This window comes from Lathamus discolor, chromosome W (assembly GCF_037157495.1).
Source record: "Lathamus discolor isolate bLatDis1 chromosome W, bLatDis1.hap1, whole genome shotgun sequence".
Taxonomy (NCBI): domain Eukaryota; kingdom Metazoa; phylum Chordata; class Aves; order Psittaciformes; family Psittacidae; genus Lathamus; species Lathamus discolor.
Genome location: NC_088908.1, coordinates 20,963,210 through 20,979,198, shown reverse-complemented (window position 1 = coordinate 20,979,198; position 15,989 = coordinate 20,963,210). Strand labels below are relative to the sequence as shown.

The following is a 15,989-nucleotide window of genomic DNA, read 5'->3' as shown; positions in this document are numbered from 1 at the left end:
AAATCCAAGATAAGAAACAAATATTTATTTCAAGTGTGATAGAAGAATGCATGTACATGATGCATATTTAATTTTTTTTACCCTGGCTAGAATACTGGGGTCTACAGCAACAACCTCAGACAAGCACTTCATGGCTTTTGTTCGAACAGCAATTGCATTTTCACCAAGTACACGCAGAATCTAATAAGAGAACAAAACCAAGGATTCAATTGCTTTGGGAAGGTAGCAAACAATATTTAACAGTCAAAAATGCAGCAGAATAACATTCATATGATTTAACTAAAATAAGAATATCTGTCTACTAAAAATGCTATATATCTTCTCAGATAGTAAAAAGGTGCATGCAAATGGTGTTCCATGGCACTGATAACTGCGCATGGATATTTACTAGGATTTGTTACATCTCTAAGACTGGTCCAAACAGCATTTACACAGGTTCCATATGTTCACTTTAAGCCTCTTCATTTTAAACTCTACTTTTGCCATCCAGTTGGTACTTTCACCATGGGTCTTTCTAACAGGAGAGTTAGATTCAGCACAAAATTAACTAAATAATTAACAATTTTAACTAAAAAATAAACAACTAAACCAGTACTGGAGTTCAAACATGTCACCATGACATGTTAGTGCTCTTCTCCTAGAAAAAAAGGAAAGAAACCATGCTGGTCAAACAACAGCTTCCAAAGTGACGGCAACATGCACTGCAAGTAACTGACCAAGTTGGCTTGTATTTCCAAATCAAATTAAGATCAATTTACTGAGTTAATATCACCAAACAGGCATCCTACAGAAACTGTAAAAAAATATTTCAACATTTTGCAATTATCCTTTTACTGTGTACATCTAAGATAATGATTTTGCCATATACATACATGGACAAATAAAATAATGTATGCACAATATGACACAATATGCAAGAAAAAGAAATATAAGCACTTATGTCATCAATACAGAATATGAAAGCACATGGTGTTATCATGGTCTGTTAAATACCCATGCTCAACAATGAACAGATATTGCAGAAAGTGTTTGAAACCAGAAACCAACTGTGGTTCACTGTATTAAGACTTCCAGCACAGCTTACCTGTGTCAAATAAATATCGAAGCTCTGGGCAAATGGCCTCATAGAGGCCAAGTAGCGAACGACCAAACATGCATCTTCATAGTCCACAGTATCAGAATTCATCCTGCAACAAATCCAATGTTTTAATTAAGACATGTTTATAAAAAAAATATTAAAAATGTTAAATGCATGGTTAATAAAGAAATCAGTGGTGCTGAAACGTACTTAAATATACTGAACTGAGATGGAGCAGTTTTAACGATGCTGCGAAGAAACGTTTTGCGACTTTCTGCTCTATGCATGATCTGTCCTGTGGTCTCAACATCTTTTGCATGATGACTTCCTTCAGATGAATCCTCGTCCTTCTGAGATTTAATTGCTTTCTCTGTCTCCATAGTTGTATCACGGAACCACTGTGCTATGTAAAACTTACGAGAAAACTGAAGAAATATAGCAGGATACACAGAAAATAAAGCCAAAAGATATTAATGCATCAACCATATTTTGGAAAACACAGTCAACAATATATGTTAGGGTGATGATTTAATTGAAGCACTAATATGCATGACCAAAATTAATTTCATTCAGTACATGTTATTGAAATTATTTTTATTTACAGTTGACTTAAGAAAGCTGAAATTTACCACTAATGATGCATCAGTTTCTGTGTTCTCATCCAGATAATCTAGCAAAGCCTTTTGCAGGTGTTGAATTTCATCTCCTCCACCTGAAACCTATCAGAAATAGAAAAAGTTATAAAATAGAATATTGAAGTGGTAATTATCATCTGAAAATCTGCATGTCCACATATAAAATACACTGAAGTTAACATTCTGCAATTTTCAATACAACTAACAATTTGTTAATCAATTACTTCTAAACTTTATACAGACTAAACCAAAATAGACTGTAGCTCCAAAGTCTAAAAAAGACTAACAGCAGAATAAGACTGGTTTTAAAACAGACTGACTGATTCAATAAATTTTCATTCCATGATCTCCTGTGAAGACTGTGTCAGTGACAAAAAAAGAAGTGTTGAAATCATACATAGTAGACTGACACAAGGTTTAACCTATAAAAGCTCTCTCACCAATAGTAAATACTGAAACTGACTATTCAGGTGAACAAGGGATAAAAGGCAAAGAAGTCAGATGAAAATAAATATAAAAATACAGACAACAGCAAAAACATGGGTAAAAATATTAAAAATATTTGATATAACTCTTGTGAGACCTCACTTGGAGTATTGTGTACAGTTCTGGTGTCCTCAACATAAAAAGGACATGGAACTGTTGGAACAAGTCCAGAGGAGGGCCACAAGGATGATCAGGGGGCTGGAGCACCTCCCGTATGAAGATAGGCTGAGAAAGTTGGGGCTGTTCAGCCTGGAGAAGAGAAGGCTGTGTGGAGACTTCATAGCAGCCTTACAGTATCTGAAGGGGGGCCTATAGAGATGATGGGGATGGACTATTCAATAGGGACAAGTAGTGATAGGACAAGGGGTAATGGGTTCAAACTTAAACAGGGGATGTTTAGATTGGATATAAGGAAGAAGTTCTTTACTGTGACGGTGGTGAGGCACTAGAATGGGTTGCCCAGGGAAGTTGTGAATGCTCCATCCCTGGCAGTGTTCAAGGCCAGGTTGGACAGAGCCTTGGGTGGCATGCTTTAGTGTGAGGTGACCCTGACCATGGCAGGGGGGTTAGAACTAGATGATCTTAAGGTCATCTCTCCTTTCCAAGCCTAACTATTCTATGATTCTATCTGGGATAAAGCATCCATACAAAGTGCAGCAAGTATGCTCAATCTTATAGAGGTTGTTACCAAACACCCTTGAGCTCTAGCACTAAAGAATCATGCTCTCTGAGACTCAACTAAGTTTCTACCAGTCAAAAAACTTGAGAACAAACATCCATTTTATAAAAATGCCACCTAGTGCATAAAGGCTATCTACAGAATAGGGTAATATTAATTTTTTCTGTGAAGCACTTTTAAGATGCACAAAAAGGATTACATATGAAATATTAATCTGAGAACTAGCACTGGAGACTAGATATTCATAAATGTGATATAAACTGTATGAATGCTAAAAAGAGAACCTCTTAAATAGTTCTAGCCTATGCAAATTGAACGATTTTGTAAATGACCATCAGGCTATGTACTTCTCCCCATATAGCAGCTATAGAGAATAAAGCAGTATCAATTAACTTGTTAATGAATCAGAAACTAATTTTCTCAACACCTACAAGGCATCATAAGCCCAAAACATAAACCACACTTTTTTCCCCCCTAGTACAATACTGAGATACACAGGTCCTTGCAATTGCTGATGCTACAGCAGAAAAAAAATGTGGGGTTTTTTTCCAAAATGAATTCAAGAATTCAAAACATGTCTACAGTGCACATAATACTAATATAGATTTATTAATATATATATATAGGGCACTCTAATAAGGGTGTAAATTCTGATTTGAAAGCCTGGACTTCAACCAGTGTTAAATTCTGTGGATAAAAGGCTGAAAAAAAAAGTTGCTTGATGAACCTTAACTGCCTAGGTATTTTCAAACAAATAAAATGTCCGGAACAAACAAAAAGAAACTGTGAAGCCTGAAACATATTGATAATAAAAGTAGTAGAATAATTCCTGGCTTAAACTTCTTCAGCTACAAACCATTTTTCTTCTTTGGCAATATGACTTGTAAATTACAACCATCTTAACTTCTGTATGAATAGCACAGATTGAGAATCTTGTCACAAATGCAGCACATAATATAGCTTGCAAACATCAGCAACTAGAAAAAGGTACAGTCAGAAGTCCAGAACTTCAGTGTATCAAGATATAAGCTAATGAAAAGCATGCACAAGTGTTCAAATCAACTTGACAATCTATGACCGATTGCTATGAAAAAAAATCTACTGTTTAAAAATGTCAAAACAGAATAGAATTTCTCCTAAATCTAATTCTATGGTTCATGAGTCCAAACTGCAGCAGGCAGTTACAAGCACTCATTAATCATTGGGGAATATTGTGGCAATGGTATCAGAGGGTAGAAGGAAATACCCAACAGTGTCTAAGTATTCAATTCAGCAGGAAATAAAAATCTGTAGAGGTGTAAGTTCATTTCTGAATGAAAACAATAACTTAAGATCTTTCTAATGACTAAAGCTGAATGTCTATCAATGGATCTTATTTTCCTGCCAGTTGAAAAACAAATTGAAGCTTAGCTGTCACCTACACATTTCCAAGTAGTTACTTGTTCTTATGTTACAAATCATTTATAAACAACACACTGTTTACTCTGACTGATGGTACTGTATAGTACACACCTTCCACAATGTATGGATGGTGCTAGCTACCATCATTGATGTTAAGCTTCCTGAGTAACTGAAAAAAATGCTTTTAGTACTCAATTGCACACAACAATTTTATTTTCTGCAAAGGCCAATGCCTAGTTATTGCATGATCCTGTATAAAAAACCCCAAACAAATAGAAAAAATCAGGTTACCATTCAGGTATGTATATTTTTAGAATACTTTTCAATACTGCTATATAACTGCTGGAGATAAGAGGAAATTATTTTTCTAAAATATTTCCCTGTGAAGTCTAATGTAGAATTGTCAAAATCACTGCCAACAGAGGAGAACAATCTGGAGACATTTTGATAAACAGCATTAGAAAAAATGAAAATATGCATTCTCTAATGACAGATATATACCAGTCTAGTAAATAAATAAACAAAAAACCCACAACACCAAAAAACAATAGACTAAACCAAGCCACAAGCAAAAAAACCCCCAAAAAACAGACAAAAACACCCCCAACCAACCTCTCCCAAAACTCCAACCAATACCAGCTACATCACATAAAAGCTAACTTTACAGGACTAACAGCTTAACTCTTTAAAGCCTGCGTATGAGTACCATAAGCTCAATTACCATTTTGCAATAGCAAATGCATACATACACACATATATATTTTTAAGACCTCTTAAGATAGAAACCAACTGTCCTTCCATTATGTCCTCCATATTTTCACAAGAAAACTGGTTTTACCATTGTAATTAACCACTTAACATGATCACTAGGGAGGTGGCGTGAGAAAGTAATGAATTAACAAATATGATACTTATAAATTGAGCATATTTGATTCAGAACTCTGAACAATAATGAAAACTCATTCTCCACAATGCCAGTTTTTCACACATCCTCAAAGTATTCAAATTTTTAAATGAGTACATCTCAATCAAGCTGACATGGAATCTCTCACATACCTGTTTGAGAATTCTGGATATAGATCCTTGATCCATTTTGCTAGTGACTGCATCTTTCCTGAGTCTTGCAGCTACAGTTCCAAGATAGTCAAGTGATGCAACTCTTAATGCCATTTCTGTAGATTTGTTACTGAACTGGTGAACCTAAGAAAAGCAGAATAAACTGTTAGAAAAAAAAATATCTATTTATGCAACTGAGATTCTTCTCAAAAGACATTGCTTGGCCTTCTTAACAATTCCACATAACTTCCATACTGCATAAAATTCTGTAATTTACTATTACATCACAGATACGCTCCTTATTTTACATTCATTTTTTTCCTTTATTGGGTCTCCCTCTACAAAGATGCCCTTTCATTTCTTTTTAAATACACATTTTTATAAAATAAACTGGACATCTAGTAGAGCAGATATCCTTTGCAATAGTACAGATCTTAAACACCATAATGCAACTTCCTCATTATGTATGCAAGTATAAAGAAAGTTACATTTTACCAGGAACAGGACCATAAAATATTTTTCCAAGAAACAGGACAAATTACTGTGTTAATTGCATCGTAATATTGAAGAACAACTCTCAAAAAACACATCAGTGAAAATATTCACATTCTGTAAAATGTCACATTCTATAAGTAAATGTACTATTATTGTTAAAAAACTACTTAACTGTTTGAAGGTTCTGTGCTAAAGGAATTGTCCAAAGTATTTAACATGAATAACTGCAGTCTGACTTTATTCCCAATGAATATCTACACTTATTAGATGCTATACAATGGCATTTTTCAATGTGGACTTACATGAGAAACTGTATACATAAGACCTTTACCAAGTTTCATATCAATGATCTTCTGACCTAAATTTTATTTTTTATGCATTACATAATACTGATACATGTAAGAAAATCCTTAAGTGCTGCATGTGTGCCAACAAATCAGAAAGCATTCCTGTAATAGTTTGAGCTGAAATAAGCAAGTTGCATTGCAATAAGAACTAAATTAATATAATAGCTAAAAAATAAGAACCCCTTACCAATAGCCTTCCTAATAAACTAAGTAGCAACTCTGCAGCTGGCCATTCTGGTTTATTGACTGTGGAAAGAAGATCTTGAATGAAGTTCTCAAAAAGTGGTCTGTAATCTTCTTCCCCTTGTTTACTGCCACACCTGTTCAAAAGAAAATGCATTTTTAAGTGAATTTAAGAGACATTTAAGCTTATCTTTTGATGCAAATAGAAGCAAACCTATGTTTAACCAGAAAACTACTTGCATGCATTTTTTTAAAAAATATCCAAATTATTAGCAGAAAAAATGCTTTTATCCATTTACAGACAAATAGTTTAAATGGTTATCACTCCAAGTTGCACTGCAAGCAAAGCAGCTAATCCAGGATACTAGAATTTTGTTCCTAAGCTTTTTTTTTTTATTGTTTTGAGTTAAAGTCTGCATTAATTTGGATGGACAAAGTAGGTAAAATTCTAAAGCTAAAGCTAGATTGGGGTATTTAGGAGGTGTTATGTCCTTAAACCTGGTCTGACTTATCTCACAATTATAAGAAAACTCAGTATTATGCTCCACAAAAGTTAAAATCAGAATGTAAAAAAAAAAAAAAAAAGTAAAAAGATAACATACTTGATAGTGTTTCACTTATATGATACCAGAAGTATACAGAGATAGCTAGATGGCTCATAAATAGGCTTTTGGTATAACAGTAGAAATTACCATGATAAAAACCTCAGGATTTTTTGTTATAAATCCCTTTGTTATTTGGGTACAGTTTTTTTCCCCTGTTGAGCTACTGACATTCCTAAGTTTATCTAAATGAAAGTAATCTTAGGAGTTTTATATCTTTGTCATTCAGAAACTATCCGATTTCATCACTTAAAATATTTACTCAGCCTTCTATTCTATGCATCAGATGAGTAAAAGACCCCTGATAAAAGGATCCTACATAAACTATCAGACAGATTCTTAAATGTGTAAAGAAATCCTTGCAAAATTTCTGTTCCATAAACATTTTTATCCATACAGGTAGCTCTCTTAGGGATCTAAATATCTATTGCTACAAGTAACTTTATTAGTAGGCATTTAGCATTGTGAAGTGGTTTGGCTTGTCTTAAGGTGTGACAGATTTTATTTTGAGTTGGTTTCATTGATACACTAAAGAATGCAACAGTACTTACTTCTTAAGGAAAATAGAAAGGAAGTTTTGTGCTGTTCTCATAGCTGTTTCATATGAGTTAGTGATAAGCACATCTTGATCCACCTAAAAATAACAAGATTTATATGTCTAATATTTTAACATACACAGAAATATGACTTCCAGATCAGCATTTCTCATTCATCGAATAATTCCAGCAGACATAAAATTACGATGCTTAATTACTTGAGCACAACCATAAAATATTATACCTACAAAGTATTTCCTGCACACACACACAAAAATTACGGCTATTAAAAAAAACAACCAACCAACCAACACCTTACTTTTTTGTTTGATTCCTCCTCTGAATTAGAATCTTTTTCTGTTGATGGCAAATGCACCACACACTGAATAAGCTGCAGAACTAGTGCCGTTACCATCTGAATATACATAGGTTCTCCATAAGTGTCACTGCTATTTAACCTGTTAATAAGAAAAGAGCATTTACGCTAAAACTAAATTAAAAAGACCAAAAAAAACCCCACAAAAGACTACCCAAACTTTTGGTCCTAAGTAACATCTTTCTAAAACTATTACCACAGATAGAAATTTTTGTTCTAGAAATTTATCTAGTCATTTGCTTCTATCTTATGCAGTGAAAGATTTGGTCTAGCAAAAAAAGTAAGCACTATTCTCCAGCCAAAGAGCTGAACTGAAACAGCTCACAGATGTGCGATCAGAATACCCATGAAGTTCAGCAGCTGGAAAAGCTACAGAAATATTTAATAAATCAAAGACCTACATCATAAAGCACTTAATAATAGACATTTTATGTGTAATGTCAATATCTTTTAAGTTAGTATAACCAGTACAAATACACTACACCTCACATTTCTCCCCTTCCAAGTGATTTAACCTGACAAATAGTACAGTGTTTCCTACCCACGTGTATATCAACACCACTTGATGCTACCCATTACAATATAAAAAGGTGATAATCTCTGACATCATTCTCCCCAAATTATCAAAATAATAACTGGGCACAAACCAGATGGAAATTATTATATTTATGAAGCTATTTTTGATTACTTGTAAAGAGAAAATTTTTTCATATCAAATTTTAGGTAAGCTGTACCCTTCATGACTGAAGCACACACAGGGAATATCTTTCAACAGATCAGAGCTAGGACTCCAGAGATAAATAGTGCAGTTATTGTGGCCTTGAGATAGTGTACTTCTACTAAAAGTCCAAATCCAAAAAGGATATCAGAGTTTCGTTATGTTACACCTTGAAGCCAGTATTTGCTGGGGGCCTGGGCTAAGGTTCTTGTTTCGCTGTACTTTATGGTAATGGCTTGTGAAACAACAGAATTATTGATCATGAAACTAACCTGGTATGTGTTCTCAGCGTGACCATCACCTCTATACTTTGGGAGCCATGTAATGGGAATTATTAATAATTAATATTATTAATAATGGGAATTATTAATAATGTACAATCATAGAATCATAGAATAGTTAGGTTTGGAAAGGACCTTCAGATCATTAAGTTCCAATCCCCCTGCTATGGGCAGGCCCACCTCACACTAAACCATGTCACCCAAGACTCTGTCCAACCTGGCCTTGAACACTGCCAGGGATGAAGCATTCACAACCTCCCTGGGCAACCCATTCCAGGGCCTCACCACCCTAACAGGAAAGAACTTCCTCCTTATATCCAGTCTAAACTTCCCCTGTTTAAGTTTAAATCCATTACCCCTTGTCCTGTCACTACAGTCCCTAATGAAGAGTCCCTTCCCAGCAACGTTGTAGGCCCCCTTCAGATACTGGAAGGCTGCTATGAGGTCTCCATGCAGCCTTCTCTTCTCCAGGCTGAACAGCCCCAACTTTCTCAGCCTGTCTACATACGGGAGGTGCTCCAGTCCCCTGATCATCCTCGTGGCCCTCCTCTGGACTTGTTCCAAGAGTTCCATTTCCTTTTTATGTTGAGGACACCAGAACTGTACACAATACCCCAAATGAGGTCTCACGAGAGCAGAATAGAGGAGCAGGATCACCTACTTTGACCTGCTGGTCACACTCCTTTTCCACAGGGCTGCTCTGAATCTCTTCTCTGCCCAACCTGTAGCTGTGCCTGGGATTGCCCCAACCCAGGTGTAGGACCTTGCACTTTTGAAATATCAACCTTTAACCAATCACGGCTTGTGGAGTCACAAAATTTTAAATAACAAGTTGATACTGAAGCCTAAAATCTTACATCTACAAAACTATAAATGCTACTGCCTACATATTATCAATCTATATCAGAAATTACCTGAAGTTTCTCAAACTCCTCTTGCTAGTTGGTAGTCTCGCAAGGGAAGTAAAAATTTCTTCTAGGATTAACTGTCTATGTTTTTCATACCTGGAGAACACCTATTTAACAGTTACAATATTATTAAAAAATTATTTATTGTTACATAAAATATCACTTGTTAAATATTGTTAAAAATTATATATAGAAACATATACTTTACATTACATTTAAATAAATTATATTTAATGCATACCTTGGTTTTAATGCATTGCTTTGCTTTTACAAAGCAAGAGTTTCTTTATAAAAATGAAAAACCTTTTTTATATACAGATTTGTAAAAAAAACTTTAAGTAACAGAAATTCATAGAAAAAAAAACCCTTTGTTTTCTGCCAGTGGTACAATACACTGTATAGGAAAGTCACACAGTGTAATGCTAAGCTTTCAGACTACAATATAAAGCAAAACTCTATGGTAACATAAATTAACATGAACACATGTATGGTTTTAGAGCATATTTGAGAAACCAGTTTTACTTCATATCCTAAGCTTTAATGTTTGCCTGACATGAAATATTCTTTCAATTTATGGGGTCAGGACTGTAGAGTCTGCCTCTTCTTTTGTTTAATCAGAATTACTTTTTTAAATACTGGAGTACATCATCTTTAGAAAGACGGAAAACTTCCACTTGAACAAGCACATCTGTGCTGTGCTGTGGTTTTCCTGAAAGAATATTTTATCTGCCCCATGAATTCCTCACATAGCCACCTCTTCTGAGGAAAAGGACTTATTCTATTATATAGAAGTATCCTACTAGTTCTATAGCTTGTTCCATTGCACAAATTCAGATCTTAACAAAGGAAATAAGAAATCTTAACAATATGGTTTTCCTTAAGACAAGAAAGGACAGGTACAAGGAAGGGGCTTGTTTTTACACTTTAAATAACATAACTATAATTAAGTTAATTCCTTGACTTAAGCAGGCTATTTCTCTTCAAATAGGAGGAGCTGAGGTAGAACTAACACTGTTCCGAGATTATCCTAATCTATTAGCAAAAACACTGCCTATGTAAATGCCCTGACAACTCTCAGAAGTACAGGAACGTGAAAATGCAAATTAAAAATTACTTACTGCAGTCACTAATTTTATGGCACATAACTGTAGTTCACTGACATTTTCTACAAAGAAAGGTGTTATTCCCATAGATGATACCTATCAACAGAAATAAGTTATTGTAAGTATATGACTAACAAACTGATATTTATGCAGCTTTACAAGTAGGTTATTCAGTCAGCAGGTAAGATATTCAGCAACATGCATTACTTCATATTATTTGCAAATAAAGTTATTAAAGGATATCTGAATACAATCAGGTCAAACTTCTTAAGTGTACAATAAAAGCCATTAAAGATTTGAACATTAAATGTTCTTCTGCCGATTACATACTACACAAAAAACTAGCCACTGATGTTAATAATTCAAAAGTTTGTACTGATTTCATACTTCACGTCATTGAGACAATCACACTTTACAAACTCTGAGAAGAGGAAAACAAGCATTCTCAGACAGAAATTTGATAAAACTTACCTGAAGAACAGTTGTATCAGTAAGAAGCTGTATCTCTAGCAACTCTGACAAACTGCTGACAATGTCACAAACTTTGTTATACAACATCACTATAACTCTTTGCTTGTGGGTGGAACATTTGGCACGTTTTGCTTTTGAACTTAAAACACCACCTAGAAAAGAAAATATTATTTTTTCAGTTTTTCACATCAAATATTAGAAAGATGATGATCTTCCTCAAAAAATGTCCCCAAAACAACTCTATGACAACAGCTTTGTAAATGCAATTGCTTAGAGAAGAAAAACTATTTAGTAGAATCAACTGGAAAGCAAAAATTTCATATTTTTATAATTGCTCTGAATTCTGAATCTAAGATTTTTAAAACCATGCTTGAAGTTGGACACTCATATCTGAAGGTATGTATATGACAACAACACACTAAATGCAAAACATTTAGCATACTAACCACCATGAGGATCCACTCTATACACAGGATCATATTGAGGATAGAGAGTGTTCTGCAAATGAAATTTTGTGTATTGAATAACTCTTTCTATTACATCCTCAATATATACAGCTTTAGGCATATTTGGTGATGTCATAATATTGATAGCAGTAAGACAAGCATCAGCTGATTTTGTCACTCTCTCCATAATAAGATCTCTCCATAATCTCTCCTCATCTTCAGTGTCATTGTTCTGTAACAGGCAGTAAAAACCAAGATATTGTTAACAAATAGTCAAATTTTTATCCTTGCCAAGTAAAAAATAACATTATTTTAATATAATTACACATACAAAATGTGGTATTTCCTTTAAGATTTATAAAAAAATAGTTTGCTTTAGAAATCTCCTAGCAACATGTTTGCAACCTTAAGTTACAAGTCTTCAATATATTACTGTATTTTTTTGGTAAAACACAAAGAAGCTTTCTGCGCATTATCAGGAATCATTATGAAGGAAGACTGCCACATTGTGGGAAAATGGGGAAAATTAGAGACAACCTCCCCCCAGTCCCCCAAAGTTATATTACAGAATCATAGAATAGTTAGGGTTGGAAAGGACCTTCAGATCATCTAGTTCCAACCCCCCTGCCATGGACAGGGACACCTCACACTAAACCACGTCACCCAAGGCTCTGTCCAACTTGGCCTTGAACGCTGCCAGGGATGAAGCATTCAAAACTTTCTTGGACAACCCATTCCAGTGCCTCATCATCCTCACATTAAAGAACTTCTTCCTTATATCTAACCTAAACTTCCCCTGTTTAAGTTTGAACCCATTACCCCTTGTCCTATCACTACAGTCACTAATGAAGAGTCCCACCCCAGCATCCTTGTAGGCCCCCTTCAGATATTGGAAGACTGCTATGAGGTCTCCACGCAGCCTTCTCTTCTCCAGGCTGAACAGCCCCAACTTTCTCAGCCTGTCTTCATGCAGGAGGTGCTCCAGTCCCCTGATCATCCTCACAGCCCTCCTCTGGACTTGTTCCAGCAGTTCCATGTCTTTTTATGTTGAGGACACCAGAACTGCACACAATACTCCAGGTGAGGTCTCACGAGAGCAGAGTAGAGGGGCAGGATCACCTCCTTCAACCTTCTGGTCATGCTTCTTTTGATGCAGCCCAGGATACAGTTGGCTTACGGGGCTTTGAGCGCACACTGAAGCCAGCTCATGTTCAGTTTCCCATCAACCAACATTGCCAAGTCCTCCTCCGCCAGGCTGCTCTGAATCTCTTCTCTGCCCAACCTGCAGCTGTGCCTGGGATTGCCCTGACCCAGGTGTAGGACCTTGCAGTTCACATTGTTGAACTTCATGAGGTTGGCATTGGCCCACTTCACAAGTGTGTCAAGGTCCCTCTGGATGGCATCCCTTCCCTCCAGCATTCCAACCGAACCACACAGCTTGGTGTTGTTGGAAAGCTTGCTGAGGGCGCACTCAATCCCACTATGTTGCTGACAAAGATGTTGAACAAAATCGGTCCCAACACTGATCCCTGAGGGACACCACTCATTACTGGTTTCCAACTGGACATTGAGCTGTAAACTAAAGAAACGCTATAACACTATCCATATAACACTAAAGAAACCTTACAGCAAAATGCAGCTGCTACTTCCAGGATGGGATATGGTTGGCATACACGGAATCTAACTGGTTATAGTATCCCAGACAACCCTGCAACCTTGGCATGTGATAAGAGAAACTGAATAGAGGGTGGAGCAGAGCAAAGGCCCCATGGCCAGGCTCTGCTATATTCCCTGCAGGAGCAGGAACTTGAAGGCACCATGTACCGATAAACCACCGAGCAGCTGACAGACAAGGAAACTAGATTTACATTTGTAAAAGCCTATTTGTAAAAGTGAGAGAATTTTACACCTATCAGTAACAAAGTGTGTATGACTAGAGTCACTCAAGCTCCATAGGCATAGAGTTAAAAAAATGAAACTAGTGTTACTATGGAGAATCCTGGACAGATCCAAGGGCCTCCTACAAGGTCAGGATGAACAACACTGACAAACAAAGAACTGACAGTGGGAGAGGAGGCTTTGCCCTTCTGTAGGCAGATTAAGGAACAGGGGCAATGAATCTCTAATCAGGAAAGACTATCGTTGAATCTTGGTACATCCTGAGAGCACATGGATATCATCAATATATAGCTTCATGCGTCAGCAAAACATGACTAGGGTGTCCTTTTGATGAAAAGGATGTAACCTTATGCAAATTTACTGACCACTCTGTACATGGGGGGATGGTTATAGGGAGTTACTAACCTGAATCAAATTGTATAAATATGTGAAATTAGGAAAGGCAAAGCAGGGCAGACTCTGTCATAACTTCTGGGATCATTTGATGGTCTGAACCCATCTTTTCCCCTATAGGAATGTCTATTGGGTGAGAGCTTGATCTTATGTGCACTAAATTGACTAATGCCAGCTGTTATTAGTGATTATAGTCTGGTTGTGTATCACTTCAAGCTTGTTTTTGCAGACAGGCCCTATCACTGGCAATCTCTGAACCTTATTCTCTTACAAATTCGTACTTTGTATAATTAAAATCTTCAGCTGAAGCCCGTTTTGTGTAAGTCTCCAGAGAACTGAACATTGAAATAAGGGATTTGACTCAGTGACACTGTCAGTGGGGGTCCCTGAATAGGTTAGTTCAACCAGTCTCCAATTCAACAGGCTGTCCAGTATGCAGACAGGCTGGTTGGGCATAAGGGTCTCATCTTTTCTGGGAAACTGGCAGGCTGGTCAAATATAAAGGGTTTGAGGAAAAAAAACCCTTGTAATATGACAGGATTGGCATGCAGGACAAATTTGGACAAGAAGGTGCAAGCTCCCTAACATACGTCCATTGGCCTAAGGCAACCACCCATTCACGACACATTTTCTACTCAAGAATGATGTACCTTAATCAAAATCTAAACTCATTCTTCTAGTGTTTTCTTCAGTGGCCTATGCACACCAGTTGCAGCTTTGATTGCTCTAGTTTTTGCCACTAAAGGGAATTCTTACACAAAAAGACTGTTAAGTCACAAAACACTCATAAGAATACAACTTTCTCCACAGACCAACTCATCTATTATCAATGGGTTTAAAACATGTCTTATCAAATATAGCCATTTAGATTTAGCACAGGTTATAGAATCTCTGTTTACACAAGTTATAAAAACAAATGTACATGAAGTTAATTATGTTCAACCACCCAGCACCACTGAAATATTGTAATAACATAATTAATAGCAAAACCAAGGGGAATTTTTAATAACTTCTCTGGTACAGAACTGTTTGTATAACAGCAAAGTTCAACACTGCTGGCTTTCCTTGTAACCTGAGGGGTTGGTGAAACCCTATCAACTTTTTCCCTTTGGGGTAAGAGAATCTAAAAATATCACAGTACATTATATATATGAGATATATATATTTGAAAAATCAACATAAATCTGAAAATCAGGAGATCCCTGTAAATTTCTTGCATAGAATGGCTTTAAATAATTTCTTCCTTATACAAAAGTGGCTTAAAGAAACAATACAAAATAACCCCACCCCCCAAAAAAAAAACCAAAACCAAAACCTAAGTAGCTTTACATCTTTTCCATTTATTCCCCTTATTAATCTTGAAAATAAAAAGAATCTGTAAAAGCAATCTGCTTCTGAAAAATATCCTGACATGCAGGTAGGATATTTCCACTGCGCTGTAAAAAAAGTAAGCTTACTCCTTAGCAGAGGCTTCCTTTGTCATAATGACCTGAATTATGTTTAAAAGGCTTTAAGATAAATCTAAAACTTGTATGGCTAAAGATTGCTTCCTTTTTAACTGAAGCTTTGTCTCTGAATTGTAATCATTGGACAATTTCATTAACTGCTTAGTAATATTGAGTTTTACTACAAAAAGCTAAGAGAAATATCACTTTAAAGACACTGGCATAAAGACTCTACCATATTCAATTAGAGCAGGTAAACCAGCACCTTCGTTTCACTTATTCTTCATACTGCTGAAGACATTCAAAACCATATACTGAAACTTTGAAAACTCAACAAACTATCTACATGAAAATATTTAGGCACAAATGACATGTCTCTGTTTTTTATTTTCAAGTTCAAATTCCTCCTTTCCAGTATACATAATTACTCTCTATTTCTGCAGATCAAGAG

The 15,989-nt window shown here is 35.8% G+C and overlaps 1 protein-coding gene across 4 annotated transcripts in view; it reads right to left on the bottom strand.

Moving 5' to 3' along the window:
* The window catches only part of LOC136004505 (nipped-B-like protein), a 198,838-nt gene that overhangs the window by 58,234 nt on the left and 124,615 nt on the right, over positions 1 to 15,989 (bottom strand). For all 4 annotated transcript variants that reach the window (XM_065661044.1, XM_065661047.1, XM_065661046.1 and 1 more), the window contains 12 exons: positions 11,802 to 12,033; positions 11,356 to 11,507; positions 10,900 to 10,980; positions 9,788 to 9,888; positions 7,818 to 7,956; positions 7,514 to 7,596; positions 6,365 to 6,497; positions 5,336 to 5,479; positions 1,708 to 1,797; positions 1,289 to 1,503; positions 1,085 to 1,187; positions 82 to 180 (listed from right to left, as the gene is read on the bottom strand). In XM_065661044.1, coding sequence (XP_065517116.1) covers positions 82 to 180; positions 1,085 to 1,187; positions 1,289 to 1,503; positions 1,708 to 1,797; positions 5,336 to 5,479; positions 6,365 to 6,497; positions 7,514 to 7,596; positions 7,818 to 7,956; positions 9,788 to 9,888; positions 10,900 to 10,980; positions 11,356 to 11,507; positions 11,802 to 12,033 — 1,572 coding nt within the window. The remainder of the gene's footprint in view (positions 1 to 81; positions 181 to 1,084; positions 1,188 to 1,288; positions 1,504 to 1,707; positions 1,798 to 5,335; positions 5,480 to 6,364; positions 6,498 to 7,513; positions 7,597 to 7,817; positions 7,957 to 9,787; positions 9,889 to 10,899; positions 10,981 to 11,355; positions 11,508 to 11,801; positions 12,034 to 15,989) is intronic.